Source organism: Helicoverpa armigera, chromosome 23 (genome assembly GCF_030705265.1).
Source record: "Helicoverpa armigera isolate CAAS_96S chromosome 23, ASM3070526v1, whole genome shotgun sequence".
Classification (NCBI taxonomy): Eukaryota; Metazoa; Arthropoda; class Insecta; order Lepidoptera; family Noctuidae; genus Helicoverpa; species Helicoverpa armigera.
Window position 1 is genome coordinate 4,315,510 of NC_087142.1, and position 15,115 is coordinate 4,330,624.

The 15,115-nt window shown below is 33.2% G+C and overlaps 2 protein-coding genes across 5 annotated transcripts in view; one reads left to right on the top strand and one right to left on the bottom strand.

Moving 5' to 3' along the window:
• The window catches only part of LOC110377229 (annexin B9), a 367,919-nt gene that overhangs the window by 137,308 nt on the left and 215,496 nt on the right, over positions 1-15,115 (bottom strand). The window lies entirely within an intron of this gene.
• On the top strand, positions 1,917-15,100 carry LOC110377208 (uncharacterized). 3 transcript variants are annotated; one of them, XM_064040887.1, is made up of 4 exons: positions 1,917-2,028; positions 2,789-3,200; positions 9,414-9,606; positions 13,385-15,100. In XM_064040887.1, the coding sequence occupies exons 2-4, from the start codon at positions 3,014-3,016 to the stop codon at positions 13,524-13,526; spliced, it is 522 nt and encodes a 173-aa protein (XP_063896957.1). In that variant the 5' UTR covers positions 1,917-2,028; positions 2,789-3,013; the 3' UTR covers positions 13,527-15,100. The 3 variants fall into 3 exon arrangements, with proteins under 3 accessions (XP_063896957.1, XP_021191674.1, XP_021191675.3); XM_021335999.3 differs by lacking the exon at positions 1,917-2,028 and having other exon boundaries at positions 2,713-3,200; XM_021336000.3 differs by lacking the exons at positions 1,917-2,028; positions 2,789-3,200 and adding an exon at positions 4,050-4,414 and having other exon boundaries at positions 13,385-14,427.

Sequence of the window (15,115 nt, forward strand, 5' to 3'; positions counted from 1 at the left end):
ATACTTACAATTTTTTCCCTATATATTATCGAGATTGGTCTTTTCGTTAGAAAGCACCCACAATTATTTCAAAAAGTCTCAGAAAACAGTATATTTAGCAAAAGAGATCCTAGTAAGATTCTTGTACCTAAATGCAGAACTACTCTGTACCACAGAAATTGTATGTTCATGTGTGTAAAAATATATAATAAAATACCCCGAACTATTAGAGAACTTCCATTAAGATTATTTAAAGTAAAAATGAAGCAATGGTTGGCACAAAAATGTTATTATACTATTAAGGATTTTTTAGAAAATAAGTAATTAGTTTGTAATTTATATAATTTTGTAATAAACAATAATGTACCTGCCCGAATGGGCCTTAATTATTGTATGCCCAAACGGGCTGATTGTTGTACTGTATGTATATCATTATATCTAACACCTGTAACCAACACAATCAACACAATAAAGATTACAATACAACAATAAAGATTACTTTGTTTGTTTTTATTACGCTGCCCAACCGGCTAGCTTCAATTCCCGATGGTATATTCAAAATAGAAGACCCAAAGCCGGTCATAATATCATAGAAACGTAAATTTATAATTCATAATTTACTGAGTTCGTTATTCTAAAGGTTAAGCTGAGAGTAAAGTGTCGGAAATAAACGCCAATAAATTTTACATTTCCAAGAGTATGAAGGGATGCATGAAAATTTATTTTATTATTGGCATTAAACTCAGTTAAGAGGTTGTTAATTTCTATGATCCTGTTTAAAGATGATCGCGTAATTAAATTACGTGACGTAGCTTTTATATTTAACTTGAACGTGGAGATTAAGTTAAGTAGATTAATTAAGGGTTTATATCATCTGAGCATCGCGTTTACACATTTATTAGTGTACTTAATTTGCGAGCATGTTCATACGTTAATTGTGAAATAAAACTCTTATGCTCATAATACTTATTTATGTACTAATCTCTTGAATATATGGCTAATTAGCTTCAGTTTATATCGCCAGGCTTAGTACAGAGAGCACATCAACCTACCACAAGCTGTCAAATTTCTTCATTAGATTTTCAACCTTATCACAATAGTGCCAGGTTCGATTTTTTTTATTTGACAGATTTGGTTAGGTTGACCTGCTGGCGTTTGTACTAAGAAAATTACAGTATTTAGTACCTCTAAAACGGCTTGTATGTTGGTCATATAATTAGTATGCATGTCAGGTGTTAGTGTCGTAATTATAAGGTGCACCGAGGTGGCACGTGGCATCCAGTCTATTCTTATGTATGTATGACGTAACGAGTTATTGAGTGCGAAAACTATATATAAAAATAATAGTATGACAGGGTAGGGCGTTAACTTATTTTAGATATAGGCATAGGCTCTGCTAATAAATAAAAAATATTAACGGTAGCATTTGAGATTTCTAAGAATAGAAGAAATTTTGATGCATTTTAAGGGTAACTGGTGCTTTGAGACCAAGTATTATTAAATAAACGGTTTAAAAGCAAGAGGTATATAGAAAAAAATATAATTTTTAGAACAATTTCTGATACCAGTTGTCAAAACCGAAATATGGTGGTTAAATCTTAATTAATTGAACTTCATAAGCAATGGAATCGTTGTAGGAATCCTAACTACGATTATTTTGATCGGATCTCTATATTACTATTCATTCATAGATAACCTGCAATGCAACTAGCGAAGACTATTTGAAACTTAATAACTTTTAGGTTGCATGCAGCTAAAAATATTAACTAAGTAGCGTAATACTAGGTTGCGTTTAATCGCTCAATTTTATCAACCTTCATTACTTTCAAGTACATGCGTTCCGTTGCATAATGCTAACAACTATTAGTGTAGGTCGGGAGGGGTAAGCATAGATCTATCTTATACTACTGCAGTTTTAGTGTGGTTCCCGCGCGGTAAAGTCTATGACGAATCGTAAATCGGAACGTGTGTGCAGTCACTTTCAATCTTTGCTCCTGTGAACTAGATTTTTTACGAAAAATATATTCGGAATTCGAATGTATCGATAAGGTTGCAACACTGCGTGTCATGTTTTTTTTTCTTGTAGATCTAATGGCTAATGTGTGTGTCTTTTTAGTTGTTTATTAGTTTTCTTAATTTATTTTAGTACTGGTGTTATGTCCTATATTTTGTCTATGTTCGTTGTTATACATCCTAATGACGGATTATTGTTTGGAAAATACATTAGGCCGCTTTTGTTTTAAATTTTTTTACATATTATTAGAGGGACATATTTGGTGTTGCCTTTATAATGTAGCGAGTTCGATTCTCGGTCAATGAAGCAAGAATTTCCGTTATCGTTGCGAAATTCAAAGGAACTCCCAGTTTTTTTAAGGACATAATAAAATTCAATTTAGATACACATTACGCCACTTCCACCTGCTATAAGCACGCAGTGTCGTGGCACTCAAATTTCGCAAAATGTATTGCTCAAGCATAATGATTGTTCAAAATCCAAGGCAATTTTGGGTAACTCATGAGATTGCAACAAACTTGGCAACCAGACGAAAAATATATATTTCGGTTGAGTTTTATTCAAAATGTAAATATTATTCATCGATATAAAACTTTCCGATTTTAGGAAGAAAAGTCTAAAGGAAGAAAAGTGATACGTAGTACAAATTCCTGATTTAGAGTCTTCTTAAATTGCATACATTTTACGAAATAATCGAAACTAGTTAGCAACTGTCATTAAAATATTATGAGCAATGATTAGTAATGTGACTGAACTGCATTGATTACAATGTTACGAAATAATAACCCTAACTAGGTGGCCGCCCGTTGGACACGGTCAGTTATACGCAGTAATCCAGTAAGGTCGCCGGGTTATACAATACCACTAGAACTAAACCGTGATACTTGATTGGACACTAAAACCTTTTTTATTAAAACCTTCGTGTGTGAAATTGATTTTAAAAATCAATTTGAATTTAGAATTAACAGTGACATATTCAATTTGAATTAAGAATTTGCAGTAACAAAGTCATAGACAAAAATGCAGTTACTAAAAGTGTGTTATATCTGGACTGTTTTGCTATTGTTATTATTCGATTGCTTAATGGAAGGATCGACTCAAGAATCTACATTTGAATTACCAGTGCAGTTAGTCGGATTCCCATTTATTATAGTAGCAGTCCGACTAACTAATTTCGTGAAGAAACTGTCTTACGCCTTGAGTCCAGGTAAATGTTTATGTCTTATCTTATTGTATGTAAAATAATTACTGTATATTATATTTTCGGGGAAGGTAACCTTGGCCTAACGGTGACCCTGACCTTTTGTCGAAATTATTGGTAAAGTTTTTTAATGTCCGGGAACATCGAAAGGTTAAGAAATAATGAATGATGTACTTATAGATGGAAAACCTATATTTTTTGAAAATAATGTAGAAGCCTGTTTGAGGACTGTGTCTGGAACTTTTTGGATAAAATATTGTACCAATGTCATGCACTTACTTATTAGCACTTTTGTAATCTTAGTAGTGCTGGGGACAGGTTCTTATTAGACATTTTTATATCAAAACCTTCACACACTTTATACTTCAAGTCTCTACCTCGAAAAATGGACTATAAGTATAATATTAATGTATATTTTTAAATATAGATAAGTACTTCCAGAGAAATAGTATATATATAGAAATAGTATCTAATCTAATCTAAATAGTAGTAAATAATCAAAGAAAATATATGTTTAGCTCAATAAATGATTTTTGATAAATCGAGATGTAGGTAAGTAATAAAATTTTCATTTCAAGCAAGAGACAGAAATCTATTAGGTATCCAACTCTTTAACGTCTTTCTAATTAATATTACCATTTTCTCAAAAGTAACTATTAAATATACCTATAGTAATCGTGTCTAATTACAAAAAAATACCTTATCCTACTAAAATACCAAAACATTCCGCAATATAATATTAACGCGATTAGTGTAACGTGAATTAAGATTGATTGACCTACAAAATCATTACATAAACTATACCAAAGAGAACGTGTTTGCGTTCCTTCTCACGTACCGAGAGCTTTTGCAGTGCAATCTCAACCGTAGTACTGGCTAGTTGAGCATACCCATAGACCGCGGTCACCGCGAGTGAAGAAACAAACGTTCGAAATTTAAATTTTGAAAATATTTTTATTCTGTTGTCGCGTTTTGGCGCGGATCGTTCTCCTTGTTTACTTTTTGACGTGTTTTTAATTTGAATTAGTTTTTGAAAATGAAGTGCAGTGGACTAACGTTTATATTACTGTTAGCACTGTTTTTGGTTAATATTTGCGATGATGTGCGTTCTCAAGAGAGTAATTTTGAGTTACCAGTGCAGTTAGTAGGCTTTCCTTTTATTGTAGCGAGTGTGAAATTGACGAATTTCTTGAAGAAATTTTCTTATTCATTAAGTCCAGGTAAGTGTTTTAAGATCATACAACTAGCTTCAACTGGCGCCTTCGGCCGCATCCCCTGGATATTACACCGGTGCTACTCTGCAATCCCGGTTAAAAACGAACATATAGTCAAAGAACCTACAGACAAATGGATTCAGTACCTAACACTGAAAGATGTTATCGGACTTGTGAGATTAGCGCGTGCACCTAAACACACAAACTCTTAAAATTCTAAACAATATTAATCTTTGACCCGATGTCACATGAATTTACGTAATTAGGTCATAAATATTCAATATTTTATACGCATCCAAAAATGTTTTTTATTATTTTACCGGGAAGCATTTTCATTTTATCACGACTACACGAGTAAAATCATTGAGCCTTTAAATTTTAATAAAACAATTACCTTGAGCACAATATCCAATTTGAAAAGTGAGCCTGCGAAATGATTTTCACGGTGATCCCGAAATAAATCCAGTTAAAATTTAAAGCGTATCGAATGTTAACAAATATACGACACATCATTGATTTCACAAAATGAACGTTTAGAATATGGAGAGCGAAAATATCGTATTGGAAGATCTCCTAATAATGAACCGTCGCCAAAATACGGGTATTCGGTAGACGAGGAATCCAAATCACTAATCAATCCAGACCAATCTTTGACAGATCCCGAACGCTTCGTTAGTTAACTAGTAACTGATCGTTTTGGTAAAGCCTACCATACGTTTTTGACTTACAAGAAGGCGTCTGACCTGTCCGCCTTATATTATTTTTCTTGCCTCCGTGGCTTAGAATAAAAAATGAATGCGCTATTTTAGATTCCAGTACTTTTCGTAAATAAAATAAAAAATACTGTGTACGAAGCAGTTATTCACACGTATACACGTTGTGACGGGAGGCAGATATATTGCACCCCACTGCAACTTGCACCATGATAAATGCAGTACAGCATTTCACCAGGACATTCCATTTTTTACCACTTCTTTAAAAATGAAGCTCGCATTGTGTTTCCCATTTCGAAAGAATGTAGCTCAGTCAGTATGAGATAAGTCAGCAACAATAAAATGCAATAAGTAAAGGTTCATATCATATATTTCTACACAGATAAAACAATAGAATCCTAACAGTTCGCTAAAGTGTGACTTTGCTACTATTGTCGACTTTAATAGAAATTAATCTTGCGTAGATACGACATAGAGCAAAGCCCCTGAAATTAAAAAGTAACGCTCACAAACACACTTCAAAGAGCTCTGAAAACCGTATTTTCACTTCAATTAATTACTAAGTTTATTTCGGTCTCGTTTTCCCCGGAATAGTGCCAAAGCTGTCAAGTTAAGCTGCTTAGATAATTCTTTCTCTTTGACTTTTTCGAATCCTCTATTTTCGAGCCCGCGTCAAACGAAAAACCCTCAGATTTACCTACCTCAAAAGATTTCAAAGCCGAATTCGTAAGCCAGTAGCGTTACCTACCTCTTTTTAGGGTTCCGTAGCCAAAATGGCAAAAACGGAACCCTTATAGTTTCGTCATGTCCGTCTGTCCGTCTGTCCGTCTGTCCGTCTGTCACAGCCGATTTACTCGGAAACTATAAGTACTACAGTGATGAAATTTGATGGGAATATGTGTTGTATGAACCGCTACAAAAATATGACACTAAATAGTAAAAAAAAGAATTGGGGGTGGGGCCCCCCATACATGTAACTGAGGGATGAAATTTTTTTTTTCGATGTAGATACCGGTGTGGGGTATCAATGGAAAGGTTTTTTAAAATGATATAAAGTTTTCTAAAAAACATTTTTCTTAAAGTGAACGGTTTTTGAGATATCAGCTCTCAAAGTCGTAAAAAGTATGTCCCCCCCCCTCTATTTTTATAACTACGGGGTATAAAATTCTAAAAAAAATAGAGGTGATGCATGCTAATTAACTCTTTCAACGATTTTTGGTTTGATCAAAGTATCTCTTATAGTTTTTGAGATAGGTTGATTTAACTGTAATTTACGGAACCCTTCGTGCACGAGTCCGACTCGCACTTGGCCGGTTTTTTGAATAACTGTTTTGGTTAGACAGGGCATTGAATTGAAGAACGTATGCACTTGGCCCGGAAAAATAAACAATTGTTGTGTAAATATTATGTTAGTCACTGTTATGGCTAAATGTTGTCTGAAAATAAAATAAATATTTACTCATTCAACTGCAGTGTCACCTAATTGGGTTGCCCGGGTTGTATTGGGTTACTCAGGGTTGAGGAGGTCAGATAGGTAGATAGTCGCTCCTTGTCGCTGCATCCGGTTAGACTGGAAGCCGACCCCAACATAGTTGGGAAAGACTCGGGAGATGATGATGCCCCCTAATCCTGCACCCAAATCTTCAGAATCATACTAATGTTAATTTATCATCGTAATGATATCAGTCTATAGCCATCCGTCATTAGCTGCTGAATGTAGGCTTATCACGGGTCATCTTTCATTTGTTTTTAGTCCCATGTAACAAACAATTGTTTGCGTACATGATACCAATATGTTTCATTGTTTATGCCTCTTCAATATACAAACTCTTTTGTTATCGCTCAGCACCTGCGATCCTCATCTAACTGGTTTAAACTCTGCATAGAACTGCATAATGCATAGATTATACATTTATGTTTGTTCGTAAATCACCGTGGTTTGAGCGTTAGTCTGTCACATTAATAACCACCGTGGAACTCAACGAGTCTAGCCACTGTTTGTATTAGCGATCAAACGTGAACTACTTAGATGGTATTACGTGTTTATGTCGAATATTAGGCCGGTTGCACTGGATTGCAAATCGTTCTTGACAGTGATATGTGGTGTGAGTAAATGGGTTAATCGGGGTTTGTTCGAGAAGAATTAAATTATCCTTTACGTAGTATTTTGTAATGAAATATGTATTTATTTACGAAATTATAATCTTGAAGTGAGTATCTTCCTTCACGTTAAGAAAAGTAGGTAGGTATTCATTAAGTCCTCAAATTTTATCCAAAAATCTCTAACTTAAAATATTTTTTAAATAAGATATTTAGGAAGATCCATTTATGTTTAGTGATCTTTAGTAGTTATATAAATCGCATACTCAAGTATAGGGTTTAAATACATACAAATATTGAAATACCAGCATTTCTTATCTTTCTTCGAAAATAGTGTAGGAAAGAAAGAAAAAGTTTTGCACCGAACTAAAAGAACGCTGGCAGAGATAAAGTGCACGAGTAATTAGGACGAAGACAGAGGCAATTAACTAGCTAATGGTCATTAGATGATAAAAAATACTTCAGATTACTTACTTCTGATACTTTTGTTTCGGTAATTGAATGGATTTTTGGGACATGTGTCACAAATACTAGGTCCTATTGAATGAAATAAGAAGTTATGCGGGCTCTTTTAATCCAACCTATTTAGGATTAAAGGTAATATTAATGAATAGGATTTTTTTCATTTTAGTGATGCCAAAAAATCAGACGCAGTTTTCTCTATTCTCATCCTATCATCAAACCAATTTTGAGATAGCAGGGATTACTTTACCATGTCAAAGACTAGGCTTTTACCTTTTTTGTGAAAATAAAGTGTTAATCCAATTCCTAGGGATTCCGTCTTTTTCTTTAATTTGTGGAAACATGGAGACTTAATAACCAATCAAAACATATTTACCTATGTAGATACTTACATTGCTACGTTTATTCTCAAAACACTTTTCCAAAATAAATGTTCTATTTGTTACATTTTGTATTAAGAACATCGTTATTACATTAAAACGTCATTTATCATATTATATAACACGATTCCGATTTCCTGGCGGTGATGGAGCTAAATGTATCTTCCTTAAATTTATATTATCGTTCTCTCGATTTGGATTACATCGAGATATTTATCGTTTCGATATTACTGTGTTATTGTGTAACAACAGCACTAATGTATACTGTAACCGTAATATTTTTTTTAATGTATAATCGTAATACCTACTTTTTAAATTTAATCCTACTAATATTATAAACGCGAAAGTTTGTATGTATGGATATATGGATGTTTGTTACTCTTTCACGCAAAAACTACTGAATGGATTTTAATGAAACTTTAAAATAATATAGCTTATACATCAGAATAACACATAGGCTACAATTTGTAAACATATTGTTCGAAATATTAAACCTGCGCAGACGAAGTCGCGGGCACCACCTAGTTAAAATATAAAGTTATTTATTTTTATATTAAATGTTTTTTGTTTGAACCCTAAGGGCACTGAACTACTGAACCGATTTGAAAAATTAATCACTTTTGAGAAGGTCCTCTATCCCCAAGTGACATATGCTATATTTTATCCGGATACCAAAAGTAGTGTCTCCTGTATGCGCGTGAAACCGCGGGAAACTGCAAGTAATATTATTATGTTGGTACGCGTTTTACGCCCTATTAAAATTATACTTGGAAAATCCAGTTGACACATGACTGGTTAGTGTTGGGAGCGATTCTATCGATGACTGATGAACTCATAATAATATGAAGTCTGCGTGCCATGGTCCACGCATTCAGTTAATACAGCATGTTGTAATGCCCTACGTGTCTGCTGTTCCGATGAATACCGATCTCGCAACTTTGACGCCATCGATTTGTGACCAATGTCCATGAAGCGGTATCAAGTTGTTTAGTTAGTGTATAGTTCAAACTCCCAATGCCCATTAGGATAGAATCCTGAAGTTGATCCATATGTTTTTAACGTTTAAGAGGTAACGGGGTTTTGTAGACTTTTTTATGCCTGTTTGTTAGTTAGGTATTGTTATAAGTTTCGGAATACGATAGCGATTTTGTATGCCTTAATATTTTATTTGATTGAAAAACGATAAAGCTGTGGTTTTTTTAATAACAAAAATCTGACTACAACGGTTTAGGAAATAATCTAAAATCTTTGATATCAATTAACTCATCCCTTTACCTAGGTCATAATAGGTTAAGGGAACCTTTGCTGATATTTTTTCTGTAAATAAATTTTCCATTTAACCTGTTCCAGCGACATACCGCTCCCGCAACCGTCGTCAGCTGACATTTGCAGACCCCGAGCTATTCGATGCGACTGAGGTTGAGAAATACATCGTTGGCGAGTTCGGCGCGCGCGCATGCATCTTCGAACGCGTTTGCGCACACTACGCGATGAGGGCCCAAGCACAGCCCCGCCCACAGTTCGATTGGCCTGATGTTTTCAGGTAATAATAATTATGTCACCATTTCATTAAAGTTGTCTCAAAAGGGCTTCAGCGTGTTGGCTTCGGCCCCACGTTCGCTTCTCAAAAATACGGCACTCCCGCCGTCCCGGCGGCGGAGTCCCGTCGTCTGGAAGAGACATGAAGATCATTGATTAAAACCAGTTTCTGATCAGATCATCTATGAACACCAAATAGCCCGGAATGCAAATTAAATAAAATAGAAGAAAATATAAAGTATAGGGAGGTAAATCAAACTTGCCAAATATACCAAGTATTTTATTTTGACATTGTTACAATAGATAATACTACGATACTTATATGCTTGGCTAATAATATTTATTTATTTTATTTTAAGAAGGCTTACAGACTAATACAATAATAGTTTACAATATACAATAATCATATCGCTAATGACAAGCCTCCACAGATAATAGACACATGTCGATAACAATAAGTAGGTATCTATCCAATGTTGCGTGCCAAGTGATTCATGTATTATACATAAAAATGTTTCGTTATAGTTTTACCTATCCAAAAAATGAGTCAGCTATAAGTCGTCTGACTGTATTTGTTTTAGTACAAAATAAGTCTATATCAAGTTCCCGCGCCAATTTGTTAAACTTATTAGCACTTCTCAAGAAAAAGGAATTATGTCTATAATTAGTCATTGCAAAAGGTATATCCAATAGTGGTCGTTGACGGAGTTCTACTTTATTAGTACGTAGTGTTAATTTGGATAGAAAATCAGGACAGTCAATAGAACCATTTGCAATATTAAGTAAAAAACATATATCATTAATTTCACGTCTCAGGTAAAGAGGTAGAAAGTGATACCTTTTGCAACGATGGATGTAATCTTCTGAGTACTGCTGCGCCTTAAAATCAAGATATCGCATAAACTTCCTCTGGACCCTCTCAATACGAGTTCTGTAGACCTCGTATTGAGGGTTCCAGACTTGTGATGCATACTCTAAATGGCTTCGCACGAACGAACAGTATAAAATTTTTATAGGTTTAAGAGAACGAAAACAGGCTGACTGTCTCATAATGAAACCCAATGCACTGGATGCTTTTTTAACAATATGCTCAATATGTTGGTTAAAAAGAAGCTTACTGTCTAGTATAACACCAAAGTCTCTTATATTATTAACTTTACTAATGTTATGATTATTAAGTGTGTAGGCAGAAGCATATGGTTCTAGAATCTTCGACGATTCGGTATGTTATTGTTTACCAAATCAGGAATAACCTGCTAATCCTGATTATTCACGTAATGTAATAAATCTGAACCTAACCCTTGTTCTTGTACTAGTTTTAAAGTAGGCAGATACTTATTGCATAAGAAGTTTTAACAATGAAAAGTTGTGTAATAATGCGAACGGTAGCGTGGACTTGAAAAATGTCCCTTTCGTTAATAATAAGGTTTTACTCCTGAAGTACTTTGGAAAACTTATAAAACGGCCACATACTCATACAATGTAGGTAACTTTTTGGTAAATGAAAAGAGGATGTCAGAAAGAGTTTGGTTTCAATGTTCATTTTTTTACCAATATTCACTTCATTAAGTCAACCAGTAAAATAAATTTTGCTATGTACTAGGTACTTTACAACCAAAATTCGAGGATTTGTCTAAAGAATAATCTATATTAGGAACTTTTACCATTCGATTACCTACACAAATAATTTCACCTCAGGAAGTATATTATATTAGGTACTTCCTACATCCACATCATCTCAAACCGAAATCTCCTACAAACAAAAGACATTTCCAGCTACCGAATCCCAAATCTATAATTCATACATTAAAATTCACCCACAATTTCCACCGACCTTGACATGTCAAATTATGGGTGTCTTTTCCATGAATATTTCATCAGTTGAATTTCAATGGCACGTCCAATTGTACGGAACCGGGTCAGTGGTCGAGTGTTTCGTATGAGAATGTAGCTAAGTGTGTCTGTCGGACTCAAGTGGGACATCGATGTAATAGTGGTACGCAACCGCGGGTCATCGTCGTAGTCGCCCAACCATGAGGATTGTAGGAAATTACGAAATATTTTATGCTGGGGCGTTCTTGTTGAATATTTTTTTTTGTGAATATTTATGCAGATTGTTTTGAAATGTTGGTTATTTAGATAGTCATTTTAATTTCAAGCACTACATTTTCCCTATTTTAATGTTGTGTGTTAAATAATATTGCAAGTCTAAATAACTACTACACTTAATATTAGGCTACAATGAGTCTAGTCGCTAAGTGATACCAATATACACGAATATAATGAGTGTTTTAGTTTTCTTTTATGCTCTAATACTCTAGTTTCTTGTTCATATCATCGAAAATCAACCTGACAATATTTATCAATAAGTTTCCTAACCCAAATAAAATGAAGGCCAAGCAGACGAGTACACTATCTTAATGTATGGGCGACTAGCGTCTACTTTACGTTCGTCGTCCGAGGTGAGCCGCTATTATGCAATACCGCAAAACACTTTCACTGATCCGAGTGTACAAACAAATATACACCTTATTTATAGGGTAATAAGTCTTAATATAAGGCGGTATGAGTGGGTTTCCCTACATCTTAGATTACATTGCAATATCACACTTAGGCTTTTCATCTTAAGTCCATAATGCCATATGTTTTAGTCAGCAATTGTCAGTTTGTGGTGTATTGAGATTGTTATAAGAGATGCAGTTCCGTATTATCTCATCTTTCTGGATTTAATAGCTGTTATTTGTCAAAATAACTTGCGGTTTCAATTTGTTTTGTGTGGCGAACTTGAGATGGGAGAGTGATCGTAAGAAAAGCGAAGTTGATATCTTCTACTACAATTTGTTACTCGTCTTCTTAATTATAATGTTCTCCTCATTGAAAAAAAAAATTTTTTTCAATAGATTTCATAAGGTCGAAGCTGTAGATTTTATAATAATAAATAATTTAGGTATCTTGTAAAATAGGTTTTAGTAAAATGGACAAATTAGAACACAACACAAAACAAAGAAAATAATAAGTTAGTTTGTTTTTATTTCCCAACTTTAAATACATCTACAAGTAAATGAGCACAAAAGAGAGCTCTGAAATACCTACTGCTTTTTTATTTTAAAAAAACTTTACACATAAAGAAAAAGTTTTCTTCACAATATTTAGTTACAAAGCTCAGTTCTCTGAAATTCTGTGTCTTTGTACGGTTTCAGGCGAAACCCAGCTTTGCTTGAAAAGTAAACTCGTACTTTTGTACGAAGGTAATCACTTAACTGCTAAGGTTTTTAGCGGTGAAGTGCAAATGTATGTCACTTCGTTTAAGAATTTTTAGCGTGTTTTGTAGGTTTAAATCAGGTTACATTGAATAGTTATGTAGAACGTAAGATACTGTTAAAAGTGGATGTCGATTCTAATTCAAAATACAAAATACAATACGCAGTTAAATCTTAAAAAAATCTACAAAATATAGGTAGTTATTATTTTTACAACAATAAACAACAAAAAATCGCAAATGTGTGCATGATTTTCTACTTAGAGTAATTACATTGTACTAGTTAGACCAACAATATCATGTGTCCCATCATCAATAACCTATGGCTTTGATGTTACCGACGGCTTTGATGACCGTTTTTCTTAAAAGAACCGTTAACATGGAAAATTGAACGTAAAAAATCTTAGCAAACACCAGTTTTAAGAAAACTGACGTACCTATTATGTTATCGATGAACTTGGGCCTTTTTATATGTCGGTCATGCAAAAAATGTTCTAAATTCAAATCCATTTTTTATTTTCAGCCAATACAAACGCTCACCAGACCAGGCCAAAGAGTTTTACCTACTCAGCGTGTTCCTAGGAGACATCGTTGGTTCCCCTCAACTCTGTCACCAGCTTGGCAAGAGACGGAACTGTGACAGTGGCCAGTATGGCATAGCGTAGGTTTACTTAGTCCATGACTAAGTAAACCTACGGCTCTGAAGATTAAGGAATATGAGGTAAGGTTGTAAGGATGGGTTTAGACCAAATAAATAAAGAACTAGCGTTAGAATAGTTTTCTTTGGTAGCATTTTGGCATCTTTTCACGATCAAATTCTTCTTGATCTAACCAGATGTTAATATAGATAACATGGCATTATTTCGTTGTTCTATCTAAATAGTTTGATAAACGGGATAGAATGAAGATTTGCTTTAAATGGAAAATGGGACACTTAGTAATTGCAAATAGTTATTACTTCAAGTGTAAATCATAAATCTAAACGCTCTTACATGCTATCTGAGATAAAAATTGGGAGTCATTATTGGCAGAGTATATAAAATTATCCCGAATGTAAGTTTCCACTGCGTCTAAAATCAATTTAAAAAATTCGCTGTACGAGACACTTCGTTCGAAATACAATTCTCTAATGCAATGAAAATCTAATTGGAGCTTCTGATACTTAATTTTAGTTAGCAAATTTATAAGTATGTAATATAGTAAATAAGTTATATATAATTTCTTATTGGGTTGTATTCCCTATGTCGGGCAAATGTGTAATTCTATTAACAAGTGAAAAAATATTGTAGAATTATTGTGACTACAATTTTCTTTAATTATTTTTTTAATCTATGTATATATTTAATTATTTTATGTAGATATCACTTAACTGTGTTCACATAAAAACCTTTATGTTAGTTTACTTAATATTATTAAGTAATACTTAAGTATTAATGTAGGAAATCAAAGACAAATTAATGTTTTAGTAAAAATACCACATCAATGTATCGTGATGATAATTAAGTTAGTAAAAAAATATTTTTTTATAATATTTTTGTACTTTTATACATTTTAAATAAATAATACATATAGTTTCTAGTTTTAAGTTAAGCGCGCATTAAAAGTTACCTATTTTGTGATGTATGTAGTTTATTAAGATTTTAATTTTGTTATTGATTACACATTATATTATATTTTTCTATATTTTTTTCACTGTTCAGCGTTAGTAACTGCTAATATTTACTTCTTGGAGTAGCTTTCTGTCCATGGTTTTATAATTTGCAAGAAAATTTATTTTCTTCCTTATTTTTGCTTTTTATTGAATACTTTGCACATCTGAAAATTCATGGTAATTACTAATAATACTGTGTAATTTTTATCATATTTTTATTTTAATGATTGTCTATAACATTTTCTTTTTCCTTTGTAATATAGTTTGTTGAAATAATTAAACAAAATACCAATGTTTGTTGTTAATTAATATATTAGTAATAAGATTTCAAAACCGTGAATTCTTCCAATTAGTTGCCACAGGATAATGTGCAATGTTTTTCTTTGTTTTTTCCGCAATACTTTTGAATAGAAAATTTGGATTATTTATAATAATTTGTTAACTGTAAGAATGAAAAAATGTAAGTGTTTCTTATGTAGGTAAGAAATGAATTCTGATAATTCTAATGTATTTTTTATCCTGGAGTTTAGATAAAATATGTATAGTTTGGGCTCGTACAGTATTTTTAAGAAAGTAGAACTAGTCAAATAAATAATAAATTGA